The sequence below is a fragment of the Mytilus californianus genome, unplaced genomic scaffold, assembly GCF_021869535.1.
Source record: "Mytilus californianus isolate M0D057914Y unplaced genomic scaffold, xbMytCali1.0.p SCAF_13, whole genome shotgun sequence".
NCBI lineage: Eukaryota > Metazoa > Mollusca > Bivalvia > Mytilida > Mytilidae > Mytilus > Mytilus californianus.
The window spans coordinates 21,708,333-21,729,809 of record NW_026262615.1 but is presented as its reverse complement, the minus strand read 5'-3'; the positions used below and the strand labels follow the sequence as shown (position 1 = coordinate 21,729,809).

Sequence of the window (21,477 nt, the reverse complement as noted above, 5' to 3'; positions counted from 1 at the left end):
GATCATAATAATAATTGAACATTCAAAAGCCATTAGTTAAAACTACTGTTGCTAATTTTGCGCTGAAAACATTGGCAAAAGTTTTGATCGATATAGAGCTTGACATTTCTAGTGGACACCTGTCAATTGCTGACGACTCTAATTGTATTTGGTTATCTATGTTGGGTTGTGGTCTCATTGACATATACGCTACATCTCATTTCATATGTAGTCAGACCTCTGATATCATTGTTGATCGTTAAAGGGGAATTAAAGAATACTTAATGCAGCGAGAAAAAGGACAAAAGATTGTACATGAACTAGTTTTAGACTTTTGTTCATCACAATAAATATTCAATTACAACTACCAAAGGAAGCAAAATATTATCAATCTTTTATTAATTACAAGGACATTGTATAGGGATAAGCAATTTTGTTTTCTTTTTTAGTGATTCTAAGAATTATTAGTGAACTGCCATTATATTATCGTATTAGTTATAAGAACCTATCTAGCATGTCAACTGGAAGAAAAGTGAAAGTTCATACTTTATAGAAGGTATACTACGAAATGTAGATTCGAAATCCAAATCATTTTAATAATTAATTGATTGATTTTTGTATTGACGTTCAGTGGCAAATATTAAATGCAAACTCGGGACGAAAGAACATTAAAATTCTCCCTACAAGAGGCATAAAATTTCAAATCCAAATTATGACCGGACGTGTTTGCTTTTTTGTACATCCCGTATAATCAAACGGACGCAAAATCATACGAATGTGTTATTTTTATTGATGGGAGAAATCCAGTTGTCCATGTTTCTATACACAAGTCACTGTTATTAAGAGACTACGGTTCCTTCTTCCTCAGGAAAAGCTGAATTTAGGAGGATTTTGTCTGTTCTTTTAAGGTCCGTATTTGTCATATAGTTCCAAAACGATTTGACCAAATTATTAAAATATTCATACATCTTTGGCTTGTGAAGTTAGTACCGGAAAGCACTTCGGACAGACAAATTTATAAAGTGATCTCTTTATTTTAAATATGTAGCAAAAGAGAGGCGGTAGATACCAAAGAGATATTCAAACTCATAAGTCGAAGACAAACTGACAATACCATGGCAAATAACAAAATCAGTACTTAAAATTAAAAAAACAGCGATGCCTCATTGTGATTTTTTGTTTGGTTCACCATTGAAATGGTTATCATAGGTTATATAATGTAAACTCAAAAATATTGCGTGCATTCATCATTGCGATTGTTTGACAGTCGACACGCATGCAAGTTAAATTATTGTGATTTTTGGAAATGCTGCGTACAAATTATGATATCAAAATATCAAATGCGAGTTTTAATTTTTGGGACACCTATCGCGTCGCAATGATAAAACCTTTGCAAAAATTACTGAATTTACAGTGTACAATCTCGTAGACATCTTAGAACAATATTATTTTAGAGTATTCCAATTAAGTCAATTCAAAACAAATGAAAAAGTTTACTTACTTGATTTATTTTGCTTTGCTTATTAGATCTTTCTATTTCCCATGCAGATCTTTGTGCAGTGATTTTGTCAACAAGTTCAGCACGTTCATACTCTTGGTCTTCGAGCTGGCGTTTCAGAGACTCGACTTTCTTCTGTAATTCCATAGCAAGATCACGTGCTCCTTCAAGCTAGAAATAAAGAAGCACTAGTTTATACAAAAGTCTTGTAACTTGCCATCTAGTTTTCCTTTAATGTGCCAACAATATTGAAGGTTCATTGTTTTTGTAAGTTCCATTCCACATAACTAAATAAAAAAATGCGCGAAAAAGTTTCTAAGCAAAACAAAGATTTTAAAAACAAACAGTGCTGGTGGTTCATTTTTTTTCTAAGTTCCTTTCAATATTACTTAATGAAATTAGTGCGCGAGAAAGTTTCGAAAAAAACAAAACAAAGACTTTAAAAACACTTACTTATATTTTTGAGAATATAACTGTAAAGTGAATCACTGTTAAGGACGTTGCCACAATTGTCATGGGGATATATTGCGTGTTCTGATATATCATTTGAGGTCATAAAAACATTGAAAATTAATCATAACTTATCGGAAGTTGTCAGTTTTTCTGAACCAGTGATGAAATATAAAAGATTGATGAGGGCCATGATAATACAATACCCCATATATCTTACAATGTTCGTGTGATGCTTGATGTTGTAAAAATGATAACACACAACTTTCTCAAAACAACGGGGAAAACACAAAAGGCATCACTCGATTCATCGGTGTTTTTTTATTGATAGTAGTGTTCCACAGAGTAAAGAAATATTATTTTTATCATAATGCAATGATAGAAAATAAACTTAACAATGATAGAAAAAAAACTTAACAGTGATAGAAAAAAAAATGAACAGTGATAGAAAAAAAAACCTTGCAAATCCATAGGCAAATATATCATTGTTTCCTAAAATACATATCTATCGTTTCCCTAGTGTTTTGAATCACAAAAAAAAATAATTATCGTTTCCCTAGAGTTTTGAATCACAAAAAAAATATTTACTTTCTTACTCTTTAAAAAAAATGTTCTCATCTGGCAGCCAGAAAGAAGATATAGGGTATGTAATATACATATTTACATTATACAAATATTTTCGAAAGATAAGAAGTAAAAAATTGCATAAAGTATAATCTATAAAAAAAAAATATCAAAAGCGCGGATCGCAGAGCTTTTCTACTATTCCATCTCGAGTAATTTATACGGAAATCTGTATTGTACATGACAAGAATTATAAAATATTATTATTGCAAATGCATTTCATACCTTCGAAACGTGTTCCTCTGTCCTCCAAACAATAATTAAGAAGACACACTGATATATCATTATATGGCTGATAACAGATGGAAGACATTATGGCATAGATGTTTGAATGGCAAAGGCAGAAATAATAGAATTCAACACATTATTTAGTCTTGTATTTAACCTAGTTTTGTCTTACAGTATTTTTCATTATAGAAAGACTAAACATGCAACAGTCATTAACCAATATATCTGTCCAGAACAGATTATCGCTCTCAGTGTGCGTAAATTCAATTATGTTGGAATTAAGATTAAGACATTCTTATTTCGTATTTTTTGTTTTATCCTCCTTTACTATCTATTCTAAAAGAAACAACAACAGTTTGAAAGTGGAAAATTGTACGAAAACAATAGTTTCATCTTTTTGATCGGCTCAGTAAATTCCAATTGCTGAGCATAATTATATGTCAGGCATGTATTATGTGGAATGAAAAACTTTGAGACCAAAAATATCAATTTGAATTCATTACTTTCATAGAATTAAAGAATAGCAACTACTCTTCTTTATTCTTTGCAATAATTTGTAAATGAAGACTTTTTTTAACGAATCAAGCCAAGTGGATAATATGTCAGCTTAATTAAGGAAAGCAACCTGTTACTGTGATTGGAATGTGAACTCTATCTTATACCTAACCGAAAGGCTGAGAGCCGCGATCTGATTTATAATATACTACATCACATAAAGATTGCAACACATAACAATGGTATTGTCTATGGTTTGATCCTCTCGCACCCGATGTGACCAGGCTGTCATGAGAGAACCCGGTTGGTTCTATAACAATCGTATTGTCTATGGTTTGATCCTCTCGCACCCGATGTGACCAGGCTGTCATGAGAGAACCCGGTTGGTTCTATTACAATCGTATTGTCTATGGTTTGATCCTCTCGCACCCGATGTGACCAGGCTGTCATGAGAGAACCCGGTTGGTTCTATTACAATCGTATTGTCTATGGTTTGATCCTCTCGCACCCGATGTGACCAGGCTGTCATGAGAGAACCCGGTTGGTTCTATAACAATCGTATTGTCTATGGTTTGATCCTCTCGCACCCGATGTGACCAGGCTGTCATGAGAGAACCCGGTTGGTTCTATAACAATCGTATTATCTATGGTTTGATCCTCTCCCACCCGATATGACCAGGCTGTCATGAGAGAACCCGGTTGGTTCTATTACAATCGTATTGTCTATGGTTTGATCCTCTCGCACCCGATGTGACCAGGCTGTCATGAGAGAACCCGGTTGGTTCTATAACAATCGTATTGTCTATGGTTTGATCCTCTCGCACCCGATGTGACCAGGCTGTCATGAGAGAACCCGGTTGGTTCTATAACAATCGTATTGTCTATGGTTTGATCCTCTCCCACCCGATATGACAGGCTGTCATGAGAGAACCCGGCTGGTTCTATAACAATATATTGCTATACAGATTTACAGTGAAACAACATAACTGGAGCTCTAGTAAGGTACCCCCTTCGGTCACAAGTTTGCTTTTAAATATTGCCTTAGGTCACCGTGTCACCTCTAAACATTTTTACGATTTATTGAGTTAAGCCATTCGAACTGATATTTACAGTTTGTTCTTATGTTCACCACTGTCCCAGGTAAGGGGAGGGTTGAGCGCTCACAAACAGGTTAAACCCCTCAACATTCTTAATGTGCCTACCCCTAATCAGTCAGGGGCTTGTAATTCAGTGGTTGTCTTGTCTTTCATATTTGTTTTTCGAAAATTGTATTTTATAAATTAGGCCGTTAGTTTTTTCGTTTGAAATGCTTCACATTTTTCATGTCGGGGTCTTTTATAGCTACTTTACTGTTAGAACTTTTATCATTGTTTGAAGGCCGTACGGTGACCTATACTTGCTTTTATCTTCGTCATTTGAACTCTGGTGAATAGTTATCTCATTGGTTATCTTACCACATTTCCTTATTTTTCATATTGATGATTGCATTAGGTTGCTCAAATTTGTCGAAAAATCTATTATCGTTCACCTTTCAGTTACTTAAATGTTCGTTAATCTACAGACAAGAGAAAGAAAAATAGAACGATAAAATCTTCAAAACGAATACTCCAGATAAGATTTAATTTCGGCAAACGTTTGTGCTGGCAAAATATGGCATATGATTCGCCTCCATTAAACATATTTCCTCTACCTCATGAACTTATGTAAACTTATGTGAAGGCAAAAAATAGAAATTTGAAATCATAAATTGTGGTATGGTGACATCTAAAGGCCATTTGTCACTATCAAAGTTTTCTTGTACAAGTTTTCTTGGTCAATTTTTTTATGGAATTTTTTATAGTACCAACCGTCAAAGTTTGCTTGGATGGAATATTTTTCTTAAAACTGGATATACTTGGACGGGAATTATCCAATCACAGTGCAGTTTCTTCTTTGACCAAGTTTTTTATGAAAAACTTTGATAGTGACAACAGAAAACTTTGACCAAGTTAACTTTGATAGTGACGACCGGGCTTAAAATCAGGTCATCATAAAATCAGCATTGATTTTTTTGTGTGTTAGTTAATGCATAACATTTCACTGATTTGTGTACCTATAAAAGAGATATACATGCGGTACACTATTCTAATGAACTTTCTGGAAAATGGTAAAAAAAAGAAATGGAATATTAACTAGATTTGCAATTGCGAGCAATAGCGGATGGCACCCTCGTCCCCCAATTGCCAGAATAACGGCAGCCATTATGAAAAATCCAAAGTCAAGCAGCACATCTACACATGCCAATTAACATTTTTGTAATTTTTCATGAAGTTTTGAGCATTATGAAATTTTGGACATTTTTTCGGTTTTCATGATAACGGTGGCCATCTTGTGCATTCCAAAGTCAGAGGGACAACTTCACATGGTGGACAACACTATAGCATAGTTCCGTCAACTTTGGTCCAATTAATTCTAAAAAAACTGGTCCGGACAAAAAAAGTGGAAGAAAAATAACAGGAAAAAAAAAAAGAAACGTAGAATAATAATATAACACACCAACTCCGTTGAGGGTGCCATAATAATGCCGTATGATTTTTGCAAGGAGACAATATTTTTTCTATATTGATATTTTAAAAGTTGTATATTTATGAAATATTTACATATATTACTTTACTTATACAGTTATCAATTGTGTTCAAATTGTAGGACCGAATAATGCTTTATTAACATCTCTTCTGATATGTTTTACTCTGTATGTTGATTCTGGGGGGCTTCATCTGATACGAACCACATTTGACAAAGAATAAAAAAATCTATCTGAAGAAACTTTTAGGCCATAATCTATCTTAATTAATTCGAACACTTGTCACCTACTATAACCTTCATCATGAAAACATGCTAATGCCAGTGGAGTTTATACATGTACCACCTTGAAAATGTTCACAACCTACATGAAAATAAATCCATTTTTTTTTTTACATATTCTGATAGGCTTATTCGTCCGTCAATACTTTTATCATCTCCATAAAACATATTGTAAGAAACTATTTAAATGTATATTCCGTACCATATAATAAATGTGGGTCTGGATGGTATTTACAAAATATAGAATAATGGGTAAAACATATAAAATAATGGATCAAAAGTGTAAGTAATATGAAAAGATAACTAAATAAAATAAAATGCTCCAATGAGCGCAGCTTGATAAGACCGCAGTGGTAAAACCATGAACAGTTGGGGCAATTATGGACACTACATTCAAGCTTGATACTGCTCTGAACTCGGGTTGTGATTAAAAAATTTGACAAAGCATAGGTTTCTGACACAGAATGAGTGTGGTCTAAGAACTTAAAAATTTGAAATTATACATTTACCTATTATGGTCCAATATCCAAAATCTAAATACATGGTTAGATTCAGCATACCAAAAAACCCCAAGAATTCAATTGTTGATGTAGTCAAATAAAGTTTAATTTTGGACCCTTTGGACCTCAATGTGGACCAATTTGATGACGGAGCCCAAAATCCAAAATCTAACTACACGGTTAGATTCAGCATATCGAAGAACCCCTTGAATTCAAGTTTTGTTTAAATCAAACTAAGTTTAATTTTGGACCCTTTGGACTTTTACGTGAACCAATTTGAAAACCGGTCCCAAAATCAAAAATCTAAATACACGGTTAGTTTCGGCAAATCAAAGAACCCAAATAATTCAATTTTTTATGAAATCAAACAAAGTTATATTCTGGACCCTTTGTACCTAAATGTGGAAAACGGTCTCAAAATCCAAAATCTAAATACACGGTTAGATTCAGCATATTGAAGAACCCCAAGAATTCAAGACTTTGAATTAAACCCCATTGAAATTGCTCAAGAAATAAGAAACATATACAAATTATTTGAACGTTATTGTTTTTGGTCCCTTTTCCTGAACAATTAGTGCTATAACCCCCATAATCAATCCCAAACTTCCTTTTTTGGTATGAAACCATGTGGTACAATTTCATAGAGATCCATAGACTTAAAATCAAGTTATTGTCTAGAAACCAGAAAATCCAAGTTTTTCGGTCCCTTTTGGCCCCTAATTCCTAAACAGTTAGGACAATTACCCCCAAAGTCAATCCAAACATTATTTTTGTGGTAAGGAACTTTGTGGTAAAATTAATAGAGATCGATACACTTATACATGTACTCAAGTTATTGTCCAGAAACCAAATGTCTTCGTACGACGACGACGACGACGATAACACCATTACATTATACAATCACAAAAATTTTGCGGTCGTATGAAAAATACATAAAAAATAACAATTCATCAAAATAATTTTGATTTATTCATATAAAAAACAAGTCATTTGGTTTTGAGAAAAATGGGGAAAAATATACAAAACAGAGAATAATAGACAGGGGTGCTAAAACATAAAGAAAAATTGGCAAAAAAAATAATAGACAACAACAGCCTAAACATTTATAAATACAGAAATGAAGACCCACATCCAAACCCTCAAAAATGCTGAAATGTACGGCTATTTTATACTGGAAATTTAAACCCATAGAATCCACTAATAAAAAAAGAGGAATACTGAAAATAATTCAAAATAAACCCCATACAAACACTTAACATTTCCTACCCCTCCGTTTATCAAAGGATCGCTATGCAGTAGATAAAAGATATACAACTATAAAGCTTGAGAAACGATATGAAAGATAAACATTTATTTCACTGACCTCTTTGATATGACGACCAAGTGTTTCACTTTGCTCCTTCGATTTCTCTAAATTTTTGTGGTAGTTATCCTTCATTATTGACATCTGTTTCTGAACTCCTTTGATAATTTCATGGTTTAAAACCTTCTCGTGCTGCATTTGGTCTAAGATGGTAAGAAGTCTCGAATGTTCTTTCTGTAAGTTTTCAAGCCTCGTTTCGAATCTGACTTTCATTGCCATGTATTCTGCACGTAAGACTTTTTCGTGGTGCTGTATTTGGAAGGCAACTTCCTCCTATAATATAAAACAAATATGGAGATGTGGTATGTTTGCCCTGAGACAACTATCCTCCAAATTTCAAATGACGAAAACATAAGCAATTATTGGTCACCGTATGGCCTTCAAAAATGAGAAAAACACATACCTTATAGTCGGTTATACAAGGCCCCGACATGAAAAAATGTGAAACAATTCAAACGAGAAAACTCGTAACATAATGAAAGTCATTTCAAGTTTCAATAAATTTATACCGTGTTTTCATATAATGTGTGTATCATCTATAATAATGTGTGCCTATTTACGTAAAAATCGATTGCAGTCTACTTAATGTCGAGTTTTTATATCCGTATTTAGATGAACCAAGAATACGAATTATATTTTTAATGAAATTCGTTACATTGTGCTGTTTTATAGTGCTTCCGTTTTATCTGAGATTTAAATTACATTTATTCATTACAAGCAGTTGTTTTAGTTTTCCCAAATTTAATTTGAATCTTTTGGAATACAATTATTTCCTGATAATGCCCAGTACCAAAAAAATATTGATCTGTAATAAAACGCAATTCGATTTATTGCCCTTCAACCAGTAGCAAATATTCTTGATGATATATATCACATTAACACGGTTTTGCAGATCAATAAATATAATCTGTTATTTTAACTATTGACTATGCTTCACCTTTTATGCCCCACCTACGATAGTAGAGGTGCATTATGTTTTTCGGTCTGTGCGCCGTTCGTCCGTCCGTCTGTTCGTCCGTTCGTCCGTCTGTCCTGATTTAGGTTAAAGTTTTTGGTTAATGTAGTTTTTGAGGAAGCTGAAGTCAAATCAACTTGAAACTTAGTACATATGTTCCCTATGATATGATCTTTCTAATGTTAATGCCAAATTAGAGTTTTGACCCCCAATTTCACGGTCAACTGAACATAGAAAATGATAGTGCGAGTGGGGCATCCGTGTACTATGGACACATTCTTGTTTTCTATTTATTTACATAGGGACGCAATACCTGGGTAGGACAAACTGTATGAACAATTGGATTAGAAAATCACAGTTAAACTTGTGATTTTTTTTTAAATATTAATGATATTAACACAATACAGGCTAAGTTTATCTTATCCTGCTTTAATGACAGATTTGCGTAATTGATAAAGGCTAAGTTGTATCTAAATACGCAACAAATTACTTATTTCAGTGTGAACTTGTGCATGTGAGGGTGTGTGTGTGTGTGTTAAAAATACTATCATTATAATTATATAAATCTTTTCACCACTAAAGTTACGAAGAACACAAAACAATTGGATACTGCCAAAATATGTATTCACTAATAAACAAGGAGACAAAGAAGGCAATACACTCATGATTGAAAGATGAAAACTTTAGACACTATTATGTAAGATATAACTATATACTTTAGTTTCCGTATTTTGAATGTTCACAAAAAAGTGTTCAAACAATAACATTATTTATACAATTATAAATGTAAATAAGCTACTACAATTTTATAAAGATTATGCTTTCCTCGGCAGTTTTCCTTTCCTCCAGATGTAGTAGTATTTATGATTAAATGTATTAAAATGCACACACTTTTCAGCTAGTATAAACACCATGATCAACTCAATACATTGTTTACGAGATTGTAATAGTTGGATGGATCCAGGAAACAATCTTGTTATATAATACCATGGTTTTATTTCACTTTTCATATTATCTGCTCTGGAGGGTTTGGGTATCCATAAATGAATGAGAACCCATATTCCACAACATGACAAATACATTTTCTAAATGTATGTTTACTTAAGTGAAAATGAAATAGTTAGCAGTACTTGGAACATATCAAATATATATTAACAATCTTTCCAGTACCGTTGCTCTAGATCTTTTTCGTAACATATCGAGTATTAATGTTCGTACTACAACTTGACAATCTGATGATAAACCAAACATTACTGACTTTCGAAATTCGGATTCAGGGAGCGTAGAGTGTGTACGGCCCCTCCCCTTTTTGATCGGAAAAAATATTATTTTTTCGCGTAAAATCGGTTTAAAAAAATCGCCTAGCTATATATACCGTATATAATCCGTTTGCTGGAATAACGGCCCCTTTCAAAAATCCTGAATCGATATACTCTTGACTATTCCTTATTGCACTTTTGACAAATAGTGTTAATGCCTCATATGTAGAAACACTTAAAAAGACGAACAGGATAGGAAAATTCTCAAAATTTATTCCTAACAAACTCACATCCGTTAAAAATAAGAATAAATTCTCTTTTGGAATGCCAATAAGAAAAATGGAGATTGCGTTAACGTCAATGACATCTAGCAACCCAACAACACAAAAACAAAAACAAAACCATATTACTACACGATAAATCAAAAGATCTACAAACCTGGTTTTTAAGTCGCTCTAAATCAGAGGCCATTTTATCATTATTACTCATTTCAGTTGTCAGTTGGCGTATTGTTTGAGTTAATTCATCTTGTAATTTTAACTTCTCATTTTTCAAAGTTCGAATATTTGCATCATGCTCCACTTTTAAAATCCTTAACTCATGTTGCAACTTTTCCCTTTGTTCTAAACATTTATGAGTTTCCTTTCTCATCATTTGTGCTGCTTGACTCTCCTTTTTATCGATCGAAGCTTCATATATCGATAGTTTCTCTCTAGCTACGGTTAATTCTTGACCTAACGTAGAACGATCTTTATTCCATAAAACCATTGCTTCACTCAACGCTTGTTTAGTTTTCTCCATTTCATTTTGTAATGTGTTATTATCGGTATGCACCTTTCCAACACTATACGCCATATCTTCAAGTTCTCGTTTCAAACGCTCGTTTTCTATTTGAATATTCGACTCTTTCGAATTATTTTCGTAACTTTCTATCCTTTCCGTAAGTTCTTTTAACTTTTCATCTTTTTCCTTTATTTGAGAAATGTTTTCAGACATTTCACTATTAAGAAAATTGATTTCTTCTTGCTTTTCATCGGTACCATTATTAAGATTTTGTAATATTTCGTCTTTTTCTTTTAATCTTTCATCACGATTACGTACACTTTCGCGTAACTCCCGGATGTTGTTATCCCTTTGTGAAATTTGATCCAGCAGTTGCTGTAAGTCGTCTTCTCTTTGTTTAATAATGTCCACGTGTTCCTGAATTATATCATCTTTTCTGTCAAGGATCGATTGCTTTTCCTTAATCGTATTACTATATTCCTTATTAAGTTTTAAAGCCTTTTCTTCTCGCATTTTGAAACTGTTCGATGCCTCTCGGAGCTGATCACACAGGTCCGTTAATTTCGCTAATTCTTCTTCTAATTCGAGTTTCTCTTTTTCCGTGGCGGTACTTTTAGATTTCCATATGTCATTAGCCTTCAAATTAAATAATCAGAAAAAAACAATTACAATTAAAGGTAAGGACAATATAGCATGTGCTCACATTAATGGTACCAATTTATCTGCCCCAGATGCACATTTCGACAATAAATATCTCTCGTCAGTGATGCTCGAGGCCAAAATATTGGAAAATCCAAAACTTATTAAAAGAATGAAAGCTTATAAATCAAATTGGACAATAAGTAAAGCCAAAGCCGGGCAAGGAATCAGAGCTTTGCATGAAGGAGATATTTTTCTCAATTTAAAATGAATTCCAAAATATTGTAACAGCAAACTTTAATAACACTATATCTGCCGGTACCGAAGTATAGTGTGTCTCAAAATAATACAGGCAAAAATAGTTGTCAATATTTTTGTATCCCTCAACAATTGTCAAGATGATATTGTGTGAAGTGAAATTTTGTAAAACTGCTTTCAAGGTTGATAACAAACTGATGTAAAATGACATGGTTAAGTCCACAAGTCCATGTGTTTGGAATAGGATACCCTTAAAATCACCATGATGATCTTCATGTCTTGTAGAACATTTACAAGTAAGATTAAATTCCGTCTAACAGTTTTCCATGAATTGTGGGTTGACAAAGTGTCAGACAGAACTGATCCCTATGTGCTTCTTCAACTGGATGATGTCAGGAGATACAATAATGGTAGTAATATGAAAAGTTTATTTATATGCCCCATTTATGGGCATTATGTTTTTCGGTTTGTACGTCCGTTCGTTCGTTCGTCCGTTCGTTCGTTTGTTCGTCCGTCCGTTTGTCCGTCTGTCCCGCTTCAGGTTAAAGCTTTTGGTCAAGGTAGTTTTTGATGAAGTTGAAGTCCAATCAACTTGAAACTTCGTACACATGTTCCCTATGATATCATCTTTCTAATTTTAAAAAATTCGAGTTTTGACCCCAATTTCACGGTCCACTGAACATAGAAAATGATAGTGCGAGCGGGGCATCTGTGTACTATTGACACATTCTTGTCTTATCAGAGATGCCAGGCTTATAATCTGGTACCTAAAACACGAGTTTGGTCTTCAGTGAAACTTCATTGCCTAAGGAATCAAAACAATCTGAAGGTTTATTGGGGTGTAAAAGCGTTGACAGAAGTACATCTTGTATGGAGCTCGGAAGAGCTTCATTCTAAAAATGTGCGCACGGTCAACACTTTTACAACCCTATAAAATTACTAAAAGTAGAATTCAATACTTATAATTACATTATTTTGATAGGATCATGAAAACACGATTTCTATTAAGGTTTTCTTATTTACCCGTGCACTTCATTGTGGAAGTTCGTGTCATCATGAATGTTACATTTTATTTTGTAAGAAGGTACATTACCACTAGCAAGACGTGGTTCCCAGTGAACTTTGTAATATTTATCAGTCTAAAATCAGTTAAACGTTTGACTGAATTGTGTATTGTTTAATTAAAAAAATCTTCATTTCTCATTATTTTAAGTATCTATTTTTCACCGTAGACACCTTGTCATTTCCCACAGTCACCAACCTTTGCAATAACCATTCATAACACGGGGGGGGGGGTCTCAACATGGGATTTTTGGTACAGTTGTGCAGCTGGGATTTAAAAAACACCCCACATTCATATATTGAATAATTTTGAAATCCCTACCTATACATATATTTCACAGCGAAATCATAACCCATTCATATATTTATCGTTGCACAACAAACTGAAAAATATGACCCATTGATATATCACAATTGGTCAATTACTACCCATTGATATATTTCCTCGGTAAAATTTCACCCCATTGATATATTTGACGTATCAAAAAAGGGACCCATTCCAGCAGCACATATGTATATACCTTCATATAGAAAGAGACACCCCCCCCCCCCCCCCCCCCCCCCCCCCCCCCCCCCCGTGTTCCTAAATAAGACGCAACTGTAGTTATGATGATTCCATTTTGAATGTACAAGTAACTGCATGAGTAATGTCTTATTTTTATTATTGCACGTGTGCCTTCATGTCTACCATACTTCTCATCCTAAAGATATTAATTAGCATTTCAAATTCAGATTATTGAAAAGAAAACTGATTATTCTGTCTTATATATACCTGAGCAATTGTCGGCATTAATGGATATTTGTGTAAAAACAATGCATATCTTACGGCTATTTGAACATGTGTTTTTTCGTGTTTTATAAAAATAATTTTCTATCGTCCCATAACCTTTAATAATCCATTACTGTATTGAAACGGTAATATTTAATGATGATCGATTCCTGCAATGTTATTAAAACTGCCTCCCGTTGTTGTCATGTTTATGATATTTATTTTACTTTTTGTTCCAGCTATTGAATATAAAAATAAAGAGGTGAAGTATGATTCTCAAGAGACAACAATCCTCCTACAGGTTGTCCCCATCTGGAACTATTTTGATTTAATAACATTAAAGAGAGAGCCACAAGATACCAAAGGGACATTCAAACTCATAAGACGAAAATACAATGACAACGCCATGGTAAAAAAAGAAAAAGACCAATAGACAAACAAAAGTACACAAAACACAACATAGGAAACTAAAGATTGATCAATCATTACAGGTCCAATTATACTGCAAGAGATGCACATTTTGACAACTAATATCTCGTAAGTAATTCTCGAGGCCAACATATTTGTAAATCAACAACCTAATACAAACTTTTAACAAGAATGTGTCCATAGTACACGGATGCCCCATTCGCACTATCATTTTCTATGTTCAGTGGACCGTGAAATTGGGGTCAAAACTCTAATTTGGCATTAGAATTAGAAAGATCATATCATAGGGAACATGTGTACTAAGTTTCAAGTTGATTGGACTTCAACTTCATCAAAAACTGCCTTGACCAAAAACGTTAACCTGAAGCGGGACAGACGGACGAACGGACAGACGGACGGATGAACGAACAGACGCACAGACCGAAAAACATAATGCATAAAAAACGATAAAACCAAGGTAAAGCCAAACATAGATAAGGAATGAAAAGCTACGCTTATTGATACAAAGGCAAAAGCAACCAAAATTATTTCCATGCACCATATAAGAGCTTTCGGAAATAAAAAATATTTTTTTGCATACTGTTGCATGTCTTTTTGATCGTTTTTCGTTATTCATCATGGTGTTGTCAGTTTGGCATCGAATAATGAGTTTTAATATCTGTTTGATATCTTCCGCATCTCTTTTAAAGTAAAACTATTATTTTACTTGTGTCGTTAACGAAACAGTGGATACGCAGTTCTTTCTGGAACAAACACGGCAACAACATTACAAGTCAAGAAGTCGTAAACATAGTTCTATGATACCTTCTCCACATAGGTGCTCGATTTAAACTACTAGTAATATAATTGAAACATCGAGAATTAAAAGAAAAAACTGTGCTATTTTAATTGTGTCGATACCGAAGAAGTGGTTACACGAAGAGGATTACCTTCTGGAGTGAACACTGCAACAACCCAGTGGAGATGGAATAAACCTATGACACCTTCTTCTCATTGGAGTTCGAAACAAAATTTTGGAAATTAAAACAAAACTTATCAAAGATACTTGGCTTATACTTAAGTACTCCTTAAAACCAAGATAGTACCAAAAGGTAGCAAAAAACTGCTTATCTGTAAGCCGATAAATAAAATGACACTCACAAGACAGAGAAGATGAATTATTTTGCTTTTTAAGCTTTTTATCATATTCTTTATGAAAAGGATACACTCTCAATGGCCAAGTTGAACATGAACATGCATTGATCTATAGCTGCTTTCATCTACATCAATTGGTCACTGGGGGGTGGTTGTCTCATTTGAAATCATAGCATATCTTATTTCTATATTGGCAATAACAAACAGCACAAAACTGAAGTTCGAGAACGGAAACTAAAAATTCCGCACTTTTTCCATTTGGAAAGGGGGCACAACTCTAGAATGGTAAAAGTGACGCCACCAAAATTCAAACTTGATCTGTCTTTTGTGGTAATAATCATTCTTTATAAGCTTCAAAACATTTGGTTGAGACAAACTTAAGTTAGAGAACGGAAACGAAAAATTCAGCAATTTTTCCATTTGTAAAGGGGCATAACTCTAGAAAGGTACAAGTAGTACAACCCAAATTCAAACTTGCTCTGTGTTTTGTGGTAATAAGCATTGTGTATAAGTTTCATAGCATTTGGTTGAGGTAAACTAAATTTAGAGAACAGAAACCAATGTCGGGACGTACAGACGGACGAACGGACGTACAGACGGACAAGGGTAAAACTTTATATCCCCTCCAATACGACGGGGGCATAAAAATAGTAAATGTGAGAATTACCATAATGTAAACAAAAAGTAAACCAGATGTTAAAACTCTGAATAAAAATATGAAAAGATATCTTTCAATTTTTTAAATACTCTAAAAATTAATCGAAAAATGGATTCATGTTTCCAATGTTCTTGCTACAAACTTAAATAAATCAAGAAGAATGTATAATAATGCAATTTTTTGGCCCCTTTAATTCAAAATTGAAAATATAATATAAATGTATTCCATATAACATTCTTCAAATATACACAGAACTTTTTTCATTTATTTTGTAAATGTCCTAGCTAAAACGACAATTCAACGCCAGCTTTTGAGGTCCAAGTAGGTCGAAGCAAGTTCTCATAATCCAATGCTACCTTAACCCGGAATATTGCACAGGACTACTGTTTTCATTCGATCTGACACTAACCACGCGTGATGTTACGCCACATACCTCTTCTAATCTGGCCTCAAGACTTGTAACTCTTTTCCGGAAATATTCTATATCTTCTTTTTCACTAGCCTCGTTTTCGACGATTGTGTCGATGTTTTCGTCACTGTCCCCTACATCCTCGTGTAATCGTTCCTGCAAGGATCATAATTTGCTATTGCATATTCAATTTGGTCGAGTAAATTTTGTATTAACAACGATTCTGCTTAATAAACATCTGCATATAACAACTTTGGCATTGCATATGAAATTTGAAATCTAATTTTCCTTAATACAAAGCAATATCCAATGATTCTAAGGCATATATCAATAATCAATTTTATAGTATATTTTCTTTTATAGTTATTAACAATGAAATATAATTTACTGTAGATATAAAACTCTTGTTTAATGACATGCATGCTCATATTTTATTATGTGATCAATGTCCACGATCCCCACATTGTAAAATTTTCGATTAACAGAAATATTGTTATTATTAATTGTATTGCTATTTTTTTCTACTAGAAGGTTATCAATTAAGATATAACTGCAAAATCTATATTAATGACGTACTGGGAAAATGAATACATTCTTAATAAATGTTTAAAATAAAGGTACGAAAGGTACGAAAGGTAATCAAAGAGAATATAGTTGTAATACATTTAAAGTTGATTATATGATATACATGTACTAAAATACTAATTAAGCATACAAGACGTGCATAAGCAGATAAATAATAAACATATAATAATGCAGTATCATGCTATATATTTAAAGAAAAATCGTGTTTTAAATCGATTTATTACATTATTTCAAAATATACGGGTTTTTTCGAGAAGGATATGTTTTTTTTTTTATAAATTTCTAATGAACTACATGAAATCAAAATCTGTCAACTGGTCGACATCAACCAAACCTATCTTATAAACAAGAAAAACGAGGTATACTATGAAATGTTTGAACAAAAAGGTTAGACTGTCTATTTAGGGAGCTGCCATTTGATTTTTATGGGGGGGCTAGGATGAAAAATTTTGTCCTGCATTTTGTTTAGTTGTAATCTCTGTCCTGCCTTTTTATTTTTCACTCTATTCGGTCCTGCCTTTTTCTTTAGTTTATCCTGACTTTTGTTTTACATAAATTGTCATCCTGCCTTTTTTTTTGCAAATTGTCTCATCCTGCCTTTTTTTTACCCAAAAATCCTGTCCTGCCTATTTTTTTCAAATTTCATCCTAGCCCCCCATAAAAATCAAATGGTAGCTCCCTTAGAATAAAAATAACTGAGACGGAAATATTTTCAGGAACATTTTATTCAGAATGGTATCATATACTAATACACACTGATGATCCAACAGACAACACTGTATCGATGCTACCAGAGGGTGTTCCGACTGACAAGACAGTGTCTATACTACCAGAGAGGGTTCTGTCGTCATCTTCTAATGCAGGCTAGAAAGGACATAGGAAAGTTAGTTCAACAGTTTGTTTTAACCTTTCTGCTTTATTCAAAGTCAGTTAATACAATACTACTGCTAGTTTCAAAAAATAAAACAAAAGCTCATCAAAGATAACAGGCTTAAAAGGATAAGGTACGGTAAGCCCCCGTTTTGGCCCCCCTATTTCCTCATTTTTCAAATTTTGTTTTGGAGAGCTACTTATCATGTTAAAATATTCCCCGAGGTTTGAAGTTTGTTAGGATGAACTTCAAAACCCTTGATTTCAGCAACTGGGTGAGGTGAGGGGGGTAAAAGGGCATCAAAAACGCCAAAAGTAGGAAAAATGACGATTTTTGGCCTGTATTTCTTAAAATTTAATAGCGTGCGCCTACGTGACCCGGAGAAAATAATGGCGATTTAAACAGCAAAAACAGTGATAATGACATTGGTATAAAAAAAATTCTGGGTCACGTTGGCGCAGGCACTTAAAAACTAAACATTCGTTGTACGAAACACCTCCAAAGTTAATAAAAATTACAATATCTGAATAATAATGGGAAGTTTACCCCCCCCCCCCCCCCCCTCACCTCACTCAGTTGCTGGAATCAATGGTTTTGAAGTTCATCCAAACAAACTTCAAACCTCAGGGAATATTTTAACATGATAAGTAGCTTTCCAAAACAAAATTTGAAAAATGAGAAAATAGGGGGGCCAAAACGGGGGCTTATCGTACCTTGTCCTTTTGAACACCAGACGCATGTTTCATCTTAAAAAATTTCTAATTGATTTTCGTATGCTGAAGTTTGAACATCATTATTCAAATGTTTATTTTCAAGCATTCAAAATCATGTGTCAAGGCTTCGCTAACAAGCTGTTTTAAAGTCCTTTCGGAATCATCTGGTTTTATCGTAATGATACTCACCTCCAAAAAGCTTGGAGGCAATAGTTTAAGAAATCTTAATTGCTGGTGTAAAAATTACCAGACCAGAAAATAGAACAGAGTGTTGCACAGATCCTTGTAAGCAAAGCCTGGACACAGAATCTGAATATCAGATTAATCATAACAGTAATAACATAAGTCTTCATATCAAATGTTAGAACTAAAAGGAGTGCTTTTACACTGTAACGCAGAAAGTTCGGGGTAAGAAAGTATTGAAGCTGTTGTCTGACAATTATTTTTGTCATAAGAAATATATACGTTAAAATTACAATATGTTTTACAATAACAACATCAATTAGACGGTAACGTACATTGAAAGTATAGTATCCTCTGATTACCAAATTTTGCAACTTATCACTGCATTTTACTATCAATGAGGACACGAATTGTGTCACTAGTGCAGTAGGAATGGATTACCCTTCTGAAGCAGCGGAGTTCACCGTCGGTGTTTGATGGGATTCGTTTGGCAAATATTTAGTCCTCTGTGCAGTCTTTTGGTATTGTTGTTTGTCGTTTTGTCTTTTGGTCGTTTTTGTGCTTTCTTTTTGGACATGGTGTTGGGATTAGTGATTTTTGATTGGCTCCTTGGTAACTTCTCGCTTTTCTTTTGAACTCAAATTGTTTTAAATTTCTTTCTACTGTTTACATGTATATCTTTCTTTTAAGTATATGAATAAAAAGAGATGTAATGTAAACTTCTGTATAAAACGAGTTGATTTGGTTTCTTGGTTAATGTTAATTTAATTTAATTACCTCTCATTCACATTTTACCATCATTCCATGATATCAATTAATCGACTAAAAGATAATACGTCTTATAAATTGAAAACGAACTTAAAGTAACACAGACCACACATGAATGTTACGATGAAGAAATATTCTATATTTTGGTAAAATGTTTAAAGAGTCTATTTTATTTTGATTGACTTCATGGGGATTAACTAGATTTTAATTCATGAGGGTCTCGGGGGGGGGGGGGGGGGGGGGTTCTATTCTTTATTTATTTAAACAATTATTCTCTATTCTTTATATTTCAGCACCCCATTTTTCTCTATTCTTTATTATTTTTGCCTACTAGCATTTTTCTCTATTCTTTATTTTTTTGCCCTTTATTCTGCACGTTTTGCCCATTATTCTCTATTCTGTAAAGCCCATCCAACCCTCATTCATCGTAATTATTTTTTGGACAGTAGATTTCTACCTGATTATCCCAAAATGGATTCTTCAGTCTGCTATTTTCATCTTCTAATGACCCAATTCTTTCTTTTAGACCATGGATTTGATCGCTTGCTATCCTCAAATGTTTCTTTGTTTCTTGCAGCTATAAAATATAAATTTACTATACTATATCGTTTATTGTTTCGTCACGAATCTGGTCGTTGGATTTGGTTGGTTTCTCCTTCGAATTATTCCATATTTTGTCATGTCGGTTTTTTTTTATAGCTGACTATACGGTATGTGTGTGTTCATTTTCTATTGCTTACACATCTATCATTTGGAATATGACGGATAGTTGTCTCAAAACTAAGTAAAAATGTCCCGATAGGAAATAGGACACAGTCAGTAAGATCTTAGACCATTAATCAAGTATATAAAAGATATGAATAATGTTTTTCACTTTATAATAAATATCTTAAATTAACGGAGTTCCAATGTCCCCCGTGTTGCACATATTTCATCTATCCAAGGTACAAGGGCAATAACTATAAAAAGCACTTTTTTGGTTCTTTAAACCTTTTGATTAATATCTTAGAGAAATGAAGGCTTCAGAGCTTATGCAATGTGATTTCCATTATAATTAATATTTCCAAGGGGCATAACTCGTTAAAAATATTTGATCAGAACGTATTTTCAAAAGTGTCAAAGATATTGCTGATACAAACCTATGATATAAGTTTCATAAAATTCAGGCTAGAATTGAACACATGAGAGCTTTAACTATGCAATTTTCCATATAATTAATATTTCCAAGGGGCATAACTCTTTCAAAAATAATTAATCGGCACTGATTTTTGAACTCGTCAAAAACATTGATGATAAAACTTATAGTATACATTTCATAAAAATCTGGCAAGAATTGAACACATTAGACGCTCATAAGGCAATTTTCCATTTAATTGATATTTCCAAGGAGTATAACATTTAAAAATTATTGATCGGCACTGATTTTCGAACTCGTCAAAGACACTGCTGATATAAACCTATGATTTAAGTTTCATAAAAATCTGGCAAGAATTGAACACATGAGAGCGCTAACGATGCAATTTTCCATATAATTAATGTTTCCAAGGGGTATAACTCTTTTAAAAAATAATTGATCGGCACTGATTTGCAAACTTGTCCAAGACATTGCTGAGATGAACCTATGATATAATTTTCATAAAAAATCTGGCGATAATTGTACACGTGAGAGCGCTAACAATACCGGACGGACGGACACCCGGTATTTCCATGTCCCCCGCAACGCGTTACGCTGGGGACAAAAAAAATGGATCGACACTTGGATTTTGATGAGGGGAAATGTTTACAAGTACTATTAGTAAGAACTACCGTACATTCCATTTGCTGTTCAATGAAAAATACAATGGCACTACAACAGCAGAGTTACATACTACTGACTTGCCTCTTTTACACTCCTTAATTGTGTGGAATATGTTGATTGTACCAAAGCATTGAGCGTGAAACGATATTTCTCCTGTCGAGACAGTTAAGGTGGTACCCAACACCTTGACTAATATTAATTTGGCTCGTTTAATTTTCATAAA

At 33.5% G+C, this 21,477-nt stretch overlaps 1 protein-coding gene across 2 annotated transcripts in view; it reads right to left on the bottom strand.

Moving 5' to 3' along the window:
• The window catches only part of LOC127723362 (golgin subfamily A member 4-like), a 126,761-nt gene that overhangs the window by 13,857 nt on the left and 91,427 nt on the right, over window positions 1-21,477 (bottom strand). For both annotated transcript variants that reach the window (XM_052229934.1, XM_052229935.1), the window contains exons 7-12: window positions 19,914-20,033; window positions 17,678-17,785; window positions 16,361-16,492; window positions 10,634-11,614; window positions 7,982-8,254; window positions 1,481-1,648 (exon numbers count right to left, since the gene is read on the bottom strand). In XM_052229934.1, the coding sequence (XP_052085894.1) occupies window positions 1,481-1,648; window positions 7,982-8,254; window positions 10,634-11,614; window positions 16,361-16,492; window positions 17,678-17,785; window positions 19,914-20,033 (1,782 nt within the window). The remainder of the gene's footprint in view (window positions 1-1,480; window positions 1,649-7,981; window positions 8,255-10,633; window positions 11,615-16,360; window positions 16,493-17,677; window positions 17,786-19,913; window positions 20,034-21,477) is intronic.